At 46.4% G+C, this 19,207-nt stretch overlaps 1 protein-coding gene and 1 long non-coding RNA gene across 6 annotated transcripts in view; one reads left to right on the top strand and one right to left on the bottom strand.

The window, feature by feature from the left end:
- Positions 1–17,558, top strand: part of CHST11 (carbohydrate sulfotransferase 11) — a 305,169-nt gene extending 287,611 nt beyond the window's left edge. For 4 of the 5 annotated variants that reach the window (XM_059886490.1, XM_005206630.5, XM_005206631.5 and 1 more), the window contains one exon: positions 13,597–17,558. In XM_059886490.1, the coding sequence (XP_059742473.1) occupies positions 13,597–14,451 (855 nt within the window). In that variant the 3' untranslated portion in view covers positions 14,452–17,558. The remainder of the gene's footprint in view (positions 1–13,596) is intronic. The other variant, NM_001192668.3, reaches the window with a different exon arrangement.
- LOC112446720 (uncharacterized) overlaps positions 1–19,207 on the bottom strand; it is a 59,426-nt gene that overhangs the window by 3,713 nt on the left and 36,506 nt on the right. The window contains exon 2 of the long non-coding RNA XR_003034783.2: positions 6,293–6,378. This is a non-coding gene — a long non-coding RNA (uncharacterized lncRNA). The remainder of the gene's footprint in view (positions 1–6,292; positions 6,379–19,207) is intronic.

A 19,207-nucleotide genomic window follows, 5' to 3' on the forward strand; every position in this document is an offset into this window, starting at 1 on the left:
CACACAACATGCAGACGTGAAAACCCAAGAATGTACCCTTTGAACAATAGGGAAATGGGATACTGTTGAAACATGCTTGTCTCTCAATCCACAGTTCACTGACTCTGAAATTCCATGCATACTATACAGTCTGTTAATGCATATTAATAGCTAATCTCTCTATAGCTAGAAAATTGCTCTTCAGATCTCCAGTTTGCTTAACAGCTGCCAATCCAAGTTGCCTCCAATTTTTTCCATCCGTCACCAATGTCAGTGAGATATTGAATCGCCCCGAGCCAGATGAAAAATGTGTTGGATGTTCACTGCAAATCCTGTTCATGTAAAAATAATGTCTGGTCAGCAGTTTTCAAATGGAACACAGGACCACCAACCTTGGAACTGACATGGCAGAAGCACCCTGGGGCAGCCATCCAGAGCAGGCAACCAGACCCACTGAGTCCGAGTTTCTTCTGGAGGTGTCTAGGAATCCACATTGCACCAAAGATGCACTGTGCTTCTGACATACACTGCTGATTGAGAAGCACCATCAGGCTGAGGAGGGCAGGGTGATATGCTCGCAGTACTGCCAGCCACCTCTGTAATATTTAAAATGATAGAGATACTGTTTACTGAGTGCCTGCTGTGTGCACAGTGCTAAGTGCTTTCCTGGTAGGTTCTCACTGAATTCTCTAAACAGTCTCGAGAAGGAGATACTATTGTTGCCCCCATTTTACAGATGGGATAACTCAGACCTGAGGGGCTCAAGTGATCCGGGCAAAATATGCATAGTAGAACATCCTGGTGAGTCTAGAAAGAGAACTGATGAAGCCAGTTCGTCCCAAGGAGGGAGAGACGAGAAGGAGAAGCTGGGGGCAGGAGTTGCTACCCTCTGCCTCAGAAGAGTGTCGCCCTCTGGGAGCCCTTATCTGGATGGGGTGCTGTCAGCCCCCAGAAGTCACTGTTGGCTGGGGGGTGGCGTGAGCCCTTTGAGGCTGCGCAGTGGAGCCCGCCCCTTCCAGCCCACAGTGATTTCCGAGGGTCCCAAAGTGCCAGTAAGCAGGTGCACATTCTTCCTGCCCTCTGACTGTTGCTTTCCCAGGAAACCCAGGGCTGCCCCCCCTGCTCTGAGCAGCGTGGGAGCCACATCCCTTCCCCACCATTGTCCCAGTTCTGGGCCCCCATTCATCGGATGCCCGTCCAGCTTGGCAAGAGCCGCATCCTCAACTCTCTGCCCCTCCCGCACCCTGCCCAGGCCTCCGGAAGCCTGAACAGCTGATGTGAGATGGAAATAAACCCCCTCCAGCCACATCTGGTCAGGCTGAAAGGGGCCCCTTGGCACTGGCACCCTCTTGAGTAATTCTGCCGCACCTCCTGCTTCCTGGCCTCACCATTCAGGTGGAAAGTGCCAGACTCTCTCCCCGCCCCCGCCGCATCAAAGTCCACTGCAGGCACCCTGAGCCCATTTCCACCCAGCGCCAAGCACCCCAGCTGCCGGTCTCTTGGCCTCAGGGCTGATTCTAAGCTCTTGTGTTGCAGCTGCAGGATCTTTGTCAGAAATCCTCCATGGGAAGATGGGCCGGGCTGCAGGTTGAGGTACCAGGAGGCCCATGCAGCCTCAGCAGCCACTTGTGGCCTTTAAAATTCCTGTCACCCCAAGTCATTCATTCATGCATGCATCTGTTCGCTCCTTCAACAGAACTCTGAGTGTCTACCATGTGCCAGGGACCGAGGATACAAGAAAGAACAAAAAGTGAGAAGTACCTGCCCTCCTGGAGTTTACATTCTAGAAGGGAGAGACACACAAAATGGACAGTGATCAGAACGTTAGAAGGAGGTGTTACAAAGAAGAGTAAGGTGGGGAGCGCTGAGGTTCCAGGGGTGTCTCTTAATAACCACTGATCCTGAGCTTTCCTAATTGCATTCTGGAACTTGTGCAGTCTGGCCCATTCCAGCTGAGGTTTTTTGCCCCCACCCCCACCTGCCTACAGCTCCTGAGCTGAGCAGGGCAGCTGAACGCGAGGCAACTGTGGTGGGCCCAGCTCAGAACAGCCCTTTCAGAGAGGGCTCTTCCTTACGAGCCTCACTGTCCTCAAAAGCCTGGGTGAGGGCGCCGACTGCTGGCCCTCAGGCAAACCCAGCCCAAACAAGTTAAAAAACCTTTTAAACACCATTTAAAAAGTGGGTTTTTTTTTTTTTTAAATAAGTGATAGTTAACATTTGAGAATGCAGATTATGCATAAAATTGGGCTTTCTGATTTTCTCGAGAATTGAAAAGGCTAGGTCCCCATTCCCTCATGACTACATGACCAAGATTTAAGTGGTATCTCCCACACCTTCAGTGGGCCAGGGACTCCCTGCTGGCTTGGAAGGGTATTTGAGTAGGCACTGACCCTAATCCAGGTCACCAAATTTAAACCCAGCATAGAAGAGACGTACCTTAACCACTAGCCTAGGGGGAAAAAAAAAAACCAAACTGCTTGCTTGTTTCTGCCCTCCAAGTGCCCGAGGTTAAAATGCAGCTCAGCACCTTAGCTCACATGTGGCTCAGCTGAGCCCAGCTGGGAGGCTGCATCCAGAGGCCCTCTATCACCCAGGGTCGCCTGCACCCCCGCCTCCCCCTTTCCAGGGCTCAAAAGCCCTCCCATCCATTGCACGTTTTCCTTCTTTTTGCTTTGGAAAGGTCGGGTGAGCTCCTGTAGCGATTCAGTCCTTGTAATTAAACAGGTGACAGGTTGAAATCCTAAGAAACCAATTTCCTGAGGCAAGAGTAGACAATGGGAAAAAGACAGTCTCTTTAGCAAGTGGTGTGGGGAAAGTCAGCTGCATGTAAATCAGAGAAGTTAGAACGCACACTCTTACCATACACAAAAATAAACTCAAACTGACTTAAAGACTTAAACATAAGACATGACACCATAAAACTCCAGAAGAGAACATAGGCAAAACATTCTCTGACATAAATTGTACCAATGTTTTCTTAGGTCAGTCTCCCAAGGCAAAAGAAATAAAAGCAAAAATAAACAAATGGGACCTAAACAAACTTACAATCTTTTTTCAAAGCAAAGGAAACCATAAACAAAAAAACAACATACAGAATGGAAGAAAATATTTGCAAATGATACAACTGACAAGTGCTTAATTTCCAAAAATATACAAACAGCTCATACAATTCAACCACAGAAAACCAATCCAAAAATGGGAAGAAGACCTAAATAGAGATTTCTCCAAAGAAAAAATACAGATGACCAATAGGCACATGAAAAGATGCTCAACACTGCTAATTATAAGAGAAAAGCAAATAAAAACTACAATTAGGTACCACCTCACACCAGTCAGAAAGGCCATCATTAAAAAGTCTACAATTAACAAATGCTGGAGAGGGTGTGAGGAAAAGGGAACCCTCCTACACCGTTGATGGAAATGTAAGTTTGATACAGCCACTGTGGAAAACAGTATGGAGGTTGCTCAGAAAACTAAAAATAGAACTACCATATGATCTTGCAGTCCCACTCCTGGGCATATACCCAGAGAAAACTATAATTCAAAAAGATACATGAACCTTTATGTTCAGAGCAGCACTATTCACAACAGCTAGGACATGGGAACACCCTAAATGTCCATCAACAGCTGAATGGATAAAGTGGTGTACGTAGTGGAATATTCAGCTCAGTTGCTCAGTCGTGTCCGACTCCTTGTGACCCCATGGACTGCAGCACACCAGGCTTCCCTGCCCCATCACCAACTCCTGGAAGCTCCTGTCCATTGAGTCGGTGATACCATCCTACCATCTCACCCTCTAGTCATCCCCTTCTCCTCCTGCCTTCAATCTTTCCCAGCATCAGGGTCTTTTCCAGTGAGTCAGTTTTTCTCATCCGGTGGCCAGAGTATTGGAGTTTCAGCATCAGCCCTTCCAATGAATATTCAGGACTGATTTCCTTTAGGATTGACTGGTTGGATCTCCTTGCAGTCCAAGGGACTCTCAAGAGTCTCCTCCAACATCACAGTTCAAAAGCATCAATTATTTGGCACTCAGCTTTCTTTATAGTCCAACTCTCACATCCATACATGACTACTGGAAAAACCATAGCTTTGACTAGACAGACCTCTGTTGGCAAAGTAATGTCTCTGCTTTTTAATATGCTGTCTAGTGGAGTACTACTTAGTCATAGAAGAGAACAAAATAATGCCATTTGCAGCACCATGGACACAACTGGAAATTATCATACCAAGTGAAGTCACAAAGAGAAAGACAAATACTATCTGATATCACTTATATGTGGAATCTAAAATATGAAACAAATGAACCTATCTATGAAACAGAAACAATGGACACAGAGAACAGACATGGTTGCCAAGGCGGAGGGGGCTAAAGGAGGGATGGAGTGGGAGATTGGGGTTAACAGATGCAAACTTTTATATACAGAATGAGTAAACAACACGGCCCCCCTGTCTAGCACAGAGAACTATATTCAATATCCTATGATAAATCATAATGGAAAAGAATATTTTAAAAGAATGTATATATGTATAATGAATCACTTTGCCATATGTGCTGTGCTTAGTCACTCAGTCATGTCCAACTCTTTGTGACCCTATGGACTGTAGCCTGCCTGGCTTCTCTTGCCTGGGGATTCTCCAGGCAAGAATACTGGAGTGGGTTGCCATGCCCTCCTGCAGGGGATCTTCCCAACCCAGGGACGGAACCCAGGTATCCCGCATTGCAGGCAGATTTCTTTACCATCTGAGCCACCAGGGAAGCCTGATTAATACAACATTGTAAATCAGCTATAATTAAACTTCTCAGGCAATGTTAATGTCCATTAATGTGAAATCACTGCTTTCCTAAACCCTTTAAGTTTGGCAACAGGTTCAGACTAGATTCTTTCTTTAAAGGCTCAAAGGCTTTTTCTTCTTTCTTTTCTAAACATAAAGGTTTTTAAGTTTAATAGAACTCCTAGCAGTTCACTAAGCAGTTCGCTAAGGATATAGCCAAAGACATCGGCATTATGGCTTTCTAGACCTTTGATCTCTGGCCCTACTGGATGGAAAGCCCCCAATTTCAAATCTGAAGACTAGGAAGGTGAAACTTGCCCAAGATCACACACAGATCATCGCTCAAGTCCACTCTGTGCTTTAGTTAACAGCTGCCAACACTGGAGCCTCTAAGACAGTGACCCCCACCTGGGCAGCTTTTGAATCCCTAGGGAACTGGCCACACCCAAAGCAATAGCATCAGATTTCTAGGGTGGAGCCCCCAAGCTTCAGTGGTATTGAAGTCTCCCCTGTGAGCTGCCAGCACAGAGACTCATGGCTCCAGCAGCTTCCCTGGAGATGGTAACTTCCTGGGAGCCTGCACAGTGCAGGGGCTCAGAGCATGGGCTACATGGATTCGAGCCCCAGCTCCTAGCTCCCTGATCTTAAGTTACCTGTTCTCCCTGTGCCTCAGTTTTCTCATCCATAAGTTGGGAATACTAACAATACCTGTGTCCTAGAGTGCAAGGATTAATGGTGGCTCAAAGAGTGGTAGCCAGTATAAACTCGGGCCTCTTTTCTGCTATGGATGTGGTTTCTTTGCGGATTCCTCCATGACTAGCCTTTTAGGTGAGAGTTTAGGAATTTCTGTAATGAAGGAAAGAGAATAGAATCACAGCAAATCAGATCACTGGATTTTCCTCTCCTTCCCCACAATTCCAAAATTCAACAGAGGAGCTTCCCTGGTGGTCGACTGGCTGAGACTCCGTGCTCTCAATGCAGAGGGACCAGGTTCAATCCCTGTTCAGGGAACTAGATCCCACATGCCAAAACTAAGAGCTCGCATGCTGTAATGAAAAGATCCTACAAACCGCAGTTAAGGATCCCCCATGTTGCCATGAAGATCAAATATCCCACGTGCCCCAGCTAACACCCAGCACAGCCAAATAAATATTTAAAAAAAGAAAACAGGATGATGGCAGTGCCACCAGGACGCTAGTGGGTCCAAGCAGACAGTTGTTAATGACAGGTTCTCCCGGTCCACACACTCTGCTGCTGCTAAGTCACTTTAGTCGTGTCCGACTCTGTGTGACCCGATAGACGGCAGCCCACCAGGCTCCGCCGTCCCTGGGATTCTCCAGGCAAGAACACTGGAGTGGGTTGCCATTTCCTTCTCCAATGCATGAAAGTGAAAAGTGAAAGAAAAGTCGCTCAGTCATGTCTGACTCTTAGCGACCCCATGGACTGCAGCCCACCAGGCTCCTCCATCCATGGGATTTTCCAGGCAAGGGTACTGGAGTGGGGTGCCATTGCCACACTCTCTGGATGCCTTTAAATTTACCTTTTTCTCTGGGTTTCCACTCCTCTGCATCTCCTCCACTCAGTAAAATAGACCAGCTGTTCCTCCTTCCATTTGGGTTCTTGTGTCTGAAAGAAATTGTAAACACCACAAAAGATGTTTTAATTTAAGGGAAACCAGCCTCCCTTCCTTTTTAAGATGAAACGTAGTAAAGTTTTAAAGACTTTTTTCAAAAAGTCCCTAAATTTGGTACTTCAACTAATTATACTTGCCTTTTTTAACTGTCCAAATTAAAAATAGACAGCTAAATGAGAACGCAAGATACAGCTCAGAGCCTGTAGCCATGTCCATGGTTTCCTAGAATCAGCCTTTCTGTGACCTAATTGATACTTTTGGGAGATCAAAGAGAGGTGAGGGGAGTGGGGGCTGGAGTTGGAGGTAGACCTGGGAGTTGCCTGGCAGCAGATGACGGACTTGATTCAGGCTTCTATAATTAAGACTAGCTCTGGCACAACACTGTAAAGTAATTTTCCTCCAATTGGAAAAAAAAAGACTAGCTATGAATTGGTGAAAGATGTTAGATTACAGTCCTTTCCTCACAGTATAAAGATGTGGTTCTCAAAGTGTGGTCCTCAGACCATCAGCGTCACCTGGTGGAATGGGCTGAATTGTGCCCACCCCCAATATTCATATGTGGAAGTCCCAACCTCCAGTACCTCAGAATGTACCCCTGTTTGGAGACAGTCTTTAAAGAGGACTGTGTGTGAGAGCTCAGTTGGGTCTGACTCTTTGTGACCCCATGGACTGCAGCCCGCCAGGCTCTTCTGTCCATGGGATTTTATAGGCAAGAATACTGGAGTGGTTGCCATTTCCTCCTCCAGGGGATCTTCCCAATCCAGGGATCAAACCCACATCCCCTGCATTGGCAGGCAAACTGTTACCACTGAGCCACCTGGAAAGCTCTTTAAAGAGATAACTGAATTCAATAGAGGCCATTAGGGTGGGCCCTAACCCAGTAGGACTAGTGTCCTTATAAGAGGTGAAGAGACAGCAAAGGGTAAAGATGCACAGAGGGACGGGCAGGTGGAAAGGCAGCAAGAAGGCAGACATACACAAGCCAAAGAGAGAGGCCTCAGAGGAAACCAGCCCTGCCTGTACCTCCAGGACTCAGAAAATCCATTTCTGCTGCTTAAGCAGAAATGGTATTTTGTTACAGCAGCCCCAGCAAACTGACAACCTGGGACCTTTAATGCAAATTCTCAGGCCCAGTCCCAGACCTGCTGACTTGGCAACTCGGGGTGCGAACCAGCAAACTGTGTTTCAACGAGCCTTCTGGCTGACTACCATGCATACTCAGGGTTGAGAACCATTTATGTGAAGTATTGTTAATACCTGGCAGGAGCCAGCCCAGAAAAAGATGATACATGGCTGGAAGCTTGGGCTGGTCTGCTAAATATAAACTTCCTAAAAGGAAGGCTCTGGAAGAGTCCCAATGGGACCTTTACATGGGACGGTGTGTGAACATGCTCTGTGAATGCTGAAACACCCTGTAGACACAGGTGTAGTGAGGCATGATACTAGTGTCTGGTGAAGAAAGTGACCCTCGGAATATGCCAACATGGGCAGACTGAATCCAACAGTCTCCCTCCTCGACTCAAATTTCTGAGTCCCTTAAGGTTGTGTACATTTTCTGGGTCCTCCCTGGTGGTCTGGTGCAGGACTTCACTCTGCCAATGCAAGGGGCCGAGGTTCCATCCCTGGTCAGGGAACTAGTTCCTACATGCTGATGATTGTGGACTTCCCATTGGAAAAGACTCTGATGCTGGGAGGGATTGGGGGCAGGAGGAGAAAGGGATGATACAGGATGAGATGGCTGGATGGCATCACTGACTCGATGGACGTGAGTCTGGGTGAACTCCAGGAGTTGGTGATGGACAGGGAGGCCTGGCATGCTGCCATTCATGGGGTCTCAAAGAGTTGGACACGACTGAGCGACTGAACTGAACTGAAGGCTCAGTGGTAAAGCGTCTGCCTGCCAATGCAGGAGGTGCACGTTCAATCCCTGGTCGAGGAAGATCCCACAGGCTGCAGAGAACTAAACCCATGAGCCACAACCATTAAGCTTGTGCTCTAGAGCCCAGGAGCTTCAACTGCTGAGCCCACGTGCTACAACTACTGAAGCCTTTGTGCCCTAGAGCCCATACTCCACAATAAGAGAAGCTGCTGCAGTGAGACGCCCGTGCAGCTAAAGCGTAGTCCCTGCTCCCTGCAACTAGCGAAGAGCCTGAGCAGCAATGAAGACCCAGCATAGCCAAAAACAAATTAATAAAGACTGTGTACATTTTCTGCCCTAAACAGTTGGAATGGTTCTCCTTTCTGAGAATAAAAGCAATGAGATTTAATCACATTTCCAATTTCATCCCTGCTACTAGGAAGCCCACCACCAAAGGAGATCCTTAATCACAGCCCTCTTTTTTTCCTATTTCAATTTTATACCACACATCTGTCTTTTGTACAAATACTTTTGAGAAAAGAAAAAGAGGGGAGATAAAGGGAGTTAGAGAACGAGAGATTGATCTTGCAGCTCAGATAATTATCAGCACAACAAACCCTCTTTGTAAAATTGATAAAACATGGTTGGAGAAGACACATGTTTTCTGTCTGTGACAAGGGCGTGAACTGTTCCCACAAAGAATGCTCTTTACTCCCTCGTTTTCCTGATGTCCCAGAGCTGTAGGTCCCTTGACTAGATCCCAAACTGATACTCAGAGAATGTTATTAGTTGCTGAAGAGTTGGGACCATTACAAAAGCTCTTGTGAAACTGCTTACGATACAAGTGTGGAAATGACATAACCAGATCTGCATTTTCTTTAAGGTTAGAAACAGTGGTTTATCTGATTACAACTTCTAACCTGCTGTTGGTCCTGCTAACAAGTCTGGAGATAACTGCAACAGCCCAGGCCACCATCCGAAATCTCTCCTGCTCCATCCTGACCGTGATGGCAAAGCATTCCTCTACTCCTTCTGACCCGCCCAGGGCTCTCCTTAATCCAGGTTTCTTAAACGAAGGTTCAAGGGGTCCACAGATAGAGCTCCCAGGGATCCAAGTTCTAAGAATTAATTTAAATTTTTATTTTGTACTCTTGTGTTTTTGACAAAGTTAAAGCATTTCTGGATTATCCCTGGGCCAACCCTGCTTACCTAGTCCTACCATGTGAAATTATGGTACATGTGTTCATTGATGGCCTTGGTGGTACTGTGTAGCTCCATTTTTATTGTTTTGGGCTCATTGGAAATGGGCAGAGACAGAAAATATATAAATGATGTATCTGGACCAAGTAAAGGTCAAGTGATATTACAAGGTGCTGGAATTGATAGTAACTAGAAATGAGAAAGTGCTGGGAGAATTGAGTGGCATATAGAGGAGGAATGCCACACTGCAAAGATGCTGTCCCAGCACAGACAGCAAGTACCTTGTATGGGTTTTTTTTATATAAATTTATTTAAATTGGAGGCTAATTACAATATTGTATTGGTTTTGCCATACATCAACATGAGTCTGCCACGGGTGTACATGTGTTCCCCATCCTGAATCCCTTTCCCACCTCCCTCCCCATACCATCCCTCTGGGTCATCCCAGTGCACCAGCCCTGAGCAGACCTTGTATGTTTCAAGCAGGGCCTTGGTTCCAGTAAAACATCATCATCCATCATTTGAACGTTTGGTCTCGTCTACCTACTCTTATATTTGTGCATACTTTAGTACCATTATACTTTTAATAAATTATACATTATACTCAATAAATCTACACTAGCTTGAAATCATTTTCAAATAAGAAGTTAAGAACCTCTTTGGTGGTCTAATGGGAGAGAATCTGCCACTAATGCAGGGGACACAGGTTTGATCCCTGGTCTGGGAAGATCCCACGTGCCACAGGGCGACTAAGCCTGTGTGCCACAGCTACCGGGCCCGTGCTCTGCAACAGGAGAAACCACTGCAGTGAGACGCCTGCACACCACAGCTACAGAGCAGCCCCCACCACGAGTGAAAACCCGAGCGCAGCAACAACGACCGAGCGCAGACATACATTTTAGAAAGTTTAAATAAAAACAAAATATTTTATTTTAAAAATTCAACACTAAAGGCCTGGGTGAGTTTTTCCCTCTGAGAAGCAATTGCAAATGTGTCTCAGGACTGAGAGTATACTTATTCTCTTGATCTGCGCCCCCAAGTCCTCCTGAGGGGAACTGTGCTGCCTCATTGCAGCAGGTGCGCCATCAGCCACCTAGACTCTGTGAAGGAGGAGGAAATGGAAAAGAAAGAAACCACAAATACCACATTTCAAAGCCCTTCTGAGTTATTTTCTGTCTCTGCAACTGGATGTAAAACGACGCCATGGTATAGTTTCCCTTTTTCAAGGCTTTGTGGTCCTGAGTGCAGTATTAACTGACACGCTGCCTCCCTGGGGAGTCAGACAGCCATAGAATTGTCTCCAGCTGAAAACAACAGAGGGGAAAGTAGGAAGTCCCCCCGTTTCTCTGCTCATTTGGCCATTCACGGCCTTTAAACCTGTCCAATAGTGATTTAAATGGACAAAACTGATGCACCCTTTTCCCCTCCTTTTCCTTCTATTTCTTTTAGAACAGTTCTATTTGTTTTTTCAAGTGGCATGAATGCTCTTCTTAAGGTGATGAATACATCTGTTCAGAAGTCAGGATGTGCAAAAGTCAGAGTTTTAGTGTTCAAAATAAATATGAATTGAACTTCATGACCTAGGGTTGACCTGCAACAAAAATCATAGAGCTGGTGAAATGTCTATGTGAAATTTCTGGCCTCGTATTTTTAATTTTTTTCTTCTTTCATAAAGAATGAATTGCCCCTGGGTACCATACCTTGTACCTGAACTAGACCTGATCTTATTTTCTAAATGCTGAACCATACTTTGCTTGATTTAATCAACATCCCAGCAGGGTAGGTGGCACTGTTCCAATTTCGCAAATAATAGAACTGAGGCTTAAAAAGTTAAGGGTCTTGCATAGGTCTTCTGATTTCAGGTCTCACCTACTTCCTACTTAGTGCTCTAATACTCTCTTCTGATTCTTCTATGTAAAAATATGATCATGTATAACATTACCCACTCTTATACACTTATATTTTATATCAATTTGCTCAAAGTCATAGGCTGAAGGCCTGGCTCCTGTATTAGTTCCCTAAGACTGCCATAACAAAGTAGCACAAATTCACTGGCTTACAGTAACAGGAATTTATTCTGTTACAGCTCTGGAGGCTAGAATTTTAAAATCAAGGTGTCAGCAGGGCCATCCTCTCTGATGGCTCTAGGGTACACTCTTCCTTTCCCTCACCCACTTCTGGTTGTGGCTGCCAATCCTGAGCATCTCTTAGCTAGTAGACACATCACTCCAGCCTCCGCCTCTGCCATCACATGGCCTTCTCTCTGTGTCTGAGTCTCTGCATTCTCTCCTTGTAAGGACACTAGTCATTGGACTAGAAACCACCTTAACTCAGTATGACTTCAGTTGAATTGCATCTAAAAAAAAAAAAAAGCCTATTTCCAGGAACTCCCCTGGTGATCCAGTGGTTAAGACTACACACTCCCAATGCAGGGGCCTCAGGTTCAATCCCCAGTCAGGGAACTAGATCCCACATGCTGCACCTATGAGTTTTTATGCCACAACTGGGCTTCCCAGGTGGCGCTAGTGGTAAAGAACCCTCCTGCCTATGCAGGAGACATAAGAGATGTGGGTTCAATCCCTGGGTTGGGAATATCCCCTGGAGAAGGGAATGGCAACCCACCCCAGCATTCTTGCCTGAAGAATCCCATGGACAGAGGAGACTGGTGGGCTACAGTCCATAGGGTCGCAAAGAGTCAGACACGACTGAAGTGACTTAGCACACACGCCCGCCACAACTAAAGATCCTGGAAGTGAAGCGATCCCAAGTGCCACAACTAAGACCCGACGCAGCCAAATAAGTATTTTTAAAAAAACTTATTTCCAAATAAGGTCACATTCTGAGGTCCCTAATATAAGCCCTTCCCAATTGCCCCATGCATGTTCCAAAATGAATTGTACAGACTGTGGTTCAGAGTTGGAAATGCAAGGTCAGCTTCCTGTATGCCACTCAGGCCCTTGGCTCTACTGATTCGGTTTAGAGGAGGGAGTTCCCTGATCCCTCTGCATTCCCAACTCTAGACCACCCCCAGTCCAGCCTGGAGGGGGCAGAGCTCACAACATACATTTGAGTGGATGGATCCGTGGCTCAGTAGATGAATGTGGCAGAGAGGAAAAGATCAAAGGTAATACATGTAAATACCCACATATTTTGCTTCCAAATGATATAACCCAGACAGACTGCCTTATGCACCAAAGCAAATATACTGATTAATGTAACCCCAAAGCCCAGAATTTGGGGGTCTGGTTTCAACAACATATGGACCTGGGTATTCAGATGATGTCCCTGGAAATACATCCCCCTGTCTTTCTGCTCATCTTTCCTCAGTCCCCTTCATTTCCAGTCTAGTGCTCCCTGCATGGTAGCCCTCCTCTCTGTCCCCAAGCTCCAGGCTGCATTCTCTCAGCTCAGCAGCTTGAGAGGGCAGGGAGCAAAGAATAAAGGCAAGCAGGTTCCCAGAGGAGAATCAAGACACTGGCACTGAGAAAGCAAAAAACGATAGGTGTGCACAGTGATAGGTTTGCATAAAAATTGGATCCCCTTGCTTTAAGATAGATCAATCCAATTCCAGAACTCTAGGCTTCTGTCCTGCTTTAGTCAAGAATATGGGAGGACTGGACATCAGATTAGAGTGGAAAGTGGGTAGCTTTGGTTGCCAAGCAGACCTGAGTTTGAATAGTGACTCTCTTACTGTGTGGTCTCAAGCTAGTAACAATCTCTTTGAACCTCAGTTTCCTTTTCTTTCCAGCTGGACTTTCAGCTCCATAAGGGCAGTTACCTTGTACTTTTTCATTACTGCGACCCTATTTGGTGGCAAGCTATTTGATGTTGTTCAATAAATCAATAATGGTTCAAGCTTTTCAAGAAGAGAAAAACTCTATATATGAAGCTCTGGTACAATGCCTGGGATGTAGAGGGTGATGGACAAGTTATATGTTGGTTATTATTATTACTCTCCAGAGGAAGTACAGTGGAACAGAGAACCAGAACAGTCCTGACAGCTGATAGAGAACTGGAAATGGAGACAGGCCATCTAGGCTGGCAGTGCCAACCTTGGTGGCCCACGTTGGCCATCGTGGTTGTGGACGGTGGTCCCGTATCAACATCCCACACCAAGTACTGATCTCTTATCCCTCTTTTGTCTCCCCTGCAGTTGGAGCTCTCCAACACGGCAGTCCTACATCAGATGCGGCGGGACCAGGTCACCGACACCTGCCGGGCCAACAGCGCCATGAGCCGCAAGCGGCGGGTGCTGACCCCCAACGACCTGAAGCACCTGGTGGTGGATGAGGACCACGAGCTCATCTACTGCTACGTACCCAAGGTGGCGTGCACCAACTGGAAGCGGCTCATGATGGTCCTGACCGGCCGGGGCAAGTACAGTGACCCCATGGAGATCCCGGCCAACGAGGCGCACGTCTCGGCCAACCTGAAGACCCTCAACCAGTACAGCATCCCGGAGATCAACCACCGCTTGAAAAGCTACATGAAGTTCCTATTCGTGCGGGAGCCCTTTGAGAGGCTGGTGTCCGCCTACCGGAACAAGTTCACACAGAAGTATAACACCTCCTTCCATAAGCGCTACGGTACCAAGATCATCAAGCGGCAGCGCAAGAACGCCACGCAGGAGGCCTTGCGCAAGGGCGACGACGTCAAGTTCGAGGAGTTCGTGGCGTATCTCATCGACCCTCACACGCAGCGCGAGGAGCCCTTCAACGAACACTGGCAGACGGTCTACTCCCTGTGCCACCCGTGCCACATCCACTACGACCTCGTGGGCAAGTACGAGACGCTGGAGGAGGATTCCAATTACGTCCTGCAGCTGGCGGGCGTGGGCAGCTACCTGAAGTTCCCCACCTACGCCAAGTCCACGAGAACTACTGATGAAATGACCACAGAGTTCTTCCAGAACATCAGCTCGGAGCACCAGACGCAGCTGTACGAAGTCTACAAACTCGATTTTTTAATGTTCAATTACTCAGTGCCAAGCTACCTGAAATTGGAATGAAAGTGGGGGGAGGGTGTGGGCGGGGAGAGGGGAGAGAGAATCGTGCTTTTTTTAATTTAAGATTTTTATTTGTCGAAAAGAATTATATGGATATTGGGTTATTTTGTAAATTAATATTTCTTTGGGGATTGATGCTGCGAGCAGCATGGTGAGAATTATTTAAATCCTTACTAGGGAAGGACGGCTGTCTTGGCAGGGGACTAGGATGGGTGTCCTTGTTTTTTTAGACGTGAATCCCATGACACTGTCTCAGAGGTTTCTTTGTGTTCTGGTGAATTCCATGAATTGTGCATTCCATAAATGCTAATTAAGTTATTTATAGTTATTTAAACATGGTCTCTGTATAGATTTCTTTGGGGGGGCAACAAGATTTTAATGTCTTTTCCGAAGAAATCTATGTTTTCATTCTGTGCTTGCAAACAGCTCCTGCAGGGGCATGAATGTTCTCCTTACTAACCGCTCAGAGTCACTGTGATAACCATCGTGCAGTCTATTGATGCCACCATTCTTAAAATTCTGCTGGAAATAAATAGAGCCATCTTTGCAAGGGACTGATTCCAAAACTGATTTCAGTCATGTCATGCTAAAGAAAAGTGATTTTTTTTTTAATCCCAAGGAGAAAGCTGATTGTGGCTTCCCCCCCACCAGAATTAGCAATCTGGTAAAACAGGCTTTTGTACAGAAGTTTTTAACTGGCAGTGCCAGTTGTGATGAAGGTGAAGTGGCTGTTGCTTTACATGCAACACGTATTTATTGAGCAACTACTATGTGCTAGGCCTAATTCTAGACCCTGTGGGTAGAGCGTTGAACAAAATCAATAGTCTCAGCCCTCAAAGAGCTTTACATAGACATGCTGGACAATTAGCAAACCCCTGGTATCCACAGACTTAACCTGAGGTTTGGACTCTTCATGGACAACCCCAGGAGTATCGGATCCCTACAAATTCACATTTTTTATGGTCCAATTTGAAAACCACATGCTTGAAGCAGGCCACTTGAGTAGTCCAAGCTCTTTGCCTAACCCAAGAGATGACCAATTCCCTGTCATGTGCCCATTCCAGTTTATTGGTAATATTTGCCTTTAAGCCCCAGAAGAGATTTGCCAGGCACGGCATGGAAGAATGCTGTAACTGATTAGTGATGTCTGCCTTGTTGAGGGAGAGGGAGATATTTGCCAACCGCCTCCTCCTGTCATTTCCAGCGGAGCATTCAGGTCTCCGCCTACAAGTGTTGTTTTTCTACTCTTTGCCATGTAAAAAAAAAGATTGAAATTTTGTGGCAGGACTCCGACATCGGAAGATTTGCAATGGCCTGGTGTTTCTACTCCTGGTGAGGGTCAGAGGCAGACTGTACACACAGGCACAGGCATACCCTCTCCCATGTCCTCCAGAGGCCAAGAGACCATCAGCGCCTTTGAGACCACCAGCAGTGAGCAGCAAGGACCGCCTTCTGGGATGGTAATCCACGCCCCTTTCCTCTGGAAGGCTGGAAACACTCCATTTCCTGTTCCTGGCTAATTAACGCCTGCACATGCTTCTCATTTCCGAGGCCATGGTTGAAGTTGGAGCCACCTCCCTCTTACAGCCAGTGAATGAGTTGGTAGCAGAGACTGTATATAATAATAATGATGATGATGATAGTGCTAATAACAGGGGGTGGGGTGGGGGTAAGTTTTGCTTTTTTGTTTTTTTGATTCAGTGTATAGCACAGAGGTGAGAATATTCTAAACAAACAAAAAATGAATAATTTATTCACAGAAACTATTAAAACTGTATCAGCAAGCTCACAGCCAGCTCAGTGAGCAACAGCTGCCATGTCTCACTGAGAAAATTATTTTATTGAATGTGAGTGAGGCATGCACTGGAGAGGGTGGCCGAAGCTATTTATAAAATGTTGTATACCTTCTTCCAAGCTCTCTCTCCCCTTTGCGAAGGGCACAGTGACCATACCCTTGATGGATAGAGATGTATGCAAGTAGAGTGAGACTTCAGCTCTCTCTGGTATTATTCCTGGACCCTATGACCAGGCAGGGGAAACTGTCCTCAGAGACAAAGCTTCTACTAATGAAAGAGGTTTCTGGCATTTCCTGATAACGTGCTTCAGAGAACACAGGTTCTCCCCAGACACGAGTTGGTGTGATGCAAAATAAGGGTTTTGTGGTCAAGTGTCTTTGGGAAACAAAGCTAAGTCCATTTCCTTTCTGCAGGACTTTTCAGAGCCTTGATTGTGTGCTGTGTCTTGTAAATCCCCAGGAGCATCACTGATTGAGTCCATGGCATTTCCTGACCTTCCACGATCAGGATGCTGTATTTTACAGACTATCTCACAGAGCTAGCATTGCACTGTGTAGGCTTTGGTTAGGTTGTTTTAGCACATCTGAGGTCTTCTAGGATAAAAACTGCTTCCCTCACCCCTCCCCTCCAAAAATATCCAAAACACAGCAACAATAAAGCAACACCACTGTGCCCACCTGATTTATTATAGCAGTGAAGGTACATTACCAAATGAATTCAATTTTTGCCTAAGTGCAATGGTTCTAATTCTGGATATTACATGGGCCACAGTTCCCTCCCTGCTGCAGGGAGCAGAGAAATCTTGAGTGGTGTGGACAGAAAGGAGGGAGGGGACACAAAGCCTCGGCTAGACCCCCAGCACTCTAGCTTAAGATTGCTCAATGCAAGCTGACTATTCAACCCTTAACGAGTGCTTCTTCAATTCTATAGTTTGGAATTGTTCACTATGTCCTTTTTGTTTTTTTAAGTGGAAATTCACATAGATTCCCCAAGCTTTGTGTTTCTGCGTCTCGTCCATTTTTTGATCAGCTATGATGCCTTCTTTCGTCTGTCTTCTCCCTCTAGTGAGGAAGAGTGTCCTTCAGGACCATACGGCAGTGTGGTTCACCCACGAAGGGCTCTTTCTCCTCCTGTTTTGTGTTCATAGTTTATTTTCTAATGCCATAAAAAACTTAAAATAGATTCAACCGTTTTTGCAGAATGTAGAAAGAACTCTGCGTCCTTGGTTAAAAAGAATCCATAGGTGAAAACGTGCCTGGAAAATAAAAGTTCTTGGTTCTTTTGTTCCTTTTTTTTTTTTTTTTTTTAAGAAAACTGAACATGCTTTCTGTTGCATGCTTAGCTGGAGAAAAGTACAGGCAGGTGTCCCATCTCCCAGCGACTTTTCAAAGGTGCTGCCTTGTCTTCAAAACCAGGTACAGAGTAGCATTTACAAGGACTTTCCTGCTTAACCTGTCCCTTTGGTTGGACAGCTCTATTAGCCACAGGGTTTGAATTCCTGCAGCTGCTCCAGACCCTCTCCCATCTCTGCCTCCCCAGCTGGTCTGGGAAAAAGGACAGTCTGCTGACCTGTGGCGTCTCAGAGGGAAGCCTTCCTTCCCACCTGTCCACCAGGTGAGTTTCACTGTCCTGCCTGTTCACGTGGATGGCATAGGATCGCAGTGGACAATGGAAACTTCATCAGACCAGAGTCCTGGTGGCGAAGGTGTGGAAACACCAGGGTCCAATCCCTGCTGGTAGAAAATTCCCAAAACAAAAGCTTAGCTGGTGGGGTCTGGACCAGTGCTGAGCTAGTGATTGCAAAAGTCCTGATTCTAAGCTAGCCAGATGCTGAGGGACTGTGTCCCTGGTGAATGGGGCTCAGAGCAGATGTCTCACAGCCCAGCCCTCCCCTCCACATACACACATGTGATCTGAGCTGCCCTGCTCTGTGCGATCCTGGGGACCAGAGTCCCTTTCCCCTTCGTGTCAGCAGGACTGACATCACTCCCGCAAAGTCCCCACAGCCAGTATTTCCTCCAGCTTTTTTCCATCACAGCCAACTGGACCCTACGAACAGGCGGCAGGATCTTCTTCAATCAGCTTGACTCTCGGCCGTTAACAGGCGAATTTCAGTCTGCTACACTTTGTCAGGCACAGAAGGGGCAGCCCGTACTGTTTTCTTATGAGCAAGCTCAGTATGGCGTATGGACCTATAATTTAACATCTTTGTGGATGGAGTGTGATTTTTTTTTTTTACATAGTTGTATGCAGTAGAGGGCTTATAGAAAACTCTCCCTGTATCTTACTGTACTGTTCAAGAAAGCTGAATTCCACATTGCCAACAAAAGCGTGAAAATGTTCATGAACCTTCTTCCAGGAAAAGCCATTCAAGCCTGATTATTTTTCTAAGTAACTTCAATTAAATTGAAGAAAAAAAGAAGCTTCTCTCTGTGTATGGTCTGTTCATGGCTCATCGACATAAGACTATAGGGGTGGGGTGGGCTGTGTTCCTTAGTATGTGGGGGGCCCTGCTCGTGTGTATCAGAGGATAGAAAGGGAGAGACGGAGACGCTGACCCCGCTGGCAGCCTTGGCCATGGTAAGGACCTCCACAGCCCAAACCCTGTCTAGTGGATGAACAGAAGCTTCATTCCTGTAGAGGAATGCACTAGAAGGCCCACCCTGATCGTATAGACTACCATCCCCCTGAAAAACAAGGAAACAGGCCCTGGAGGGCTAAAGGGTGTTGATGGCAGAGCCGATATTCCAACGTGGGTTAACACATGCCTTCAGAGTTGTGGTGCTTGGGACTTCCCTGGTGGTCCAGGGGCTATGACTCTGCACTTTCAATGCAGAGGTCCCGGTTCAGTCCCTAGTTGGGAACTATATCCCACATGCCACTGCTAAAGATCCCCCATGGCCAAATAAATAATAAATCATTTTAAAAGAGTTGTGGCACTCAGTGACACGACTGTCCTCACT

Source organism: Bos taurus, chromosome 5, assembly GCF_002263795.3.
Source record: "Bos taurus isolate L1 Dominette 01449 registration number 42190680 breed Hereford chromosome 5, ARS-UCD2.0, whole genome shotgun sequence".
NCBI lineage: Eukaryota > Metazoa > Chordata > Mammalia > Artiodactyla > Bovidae > Bos > Bos taurus.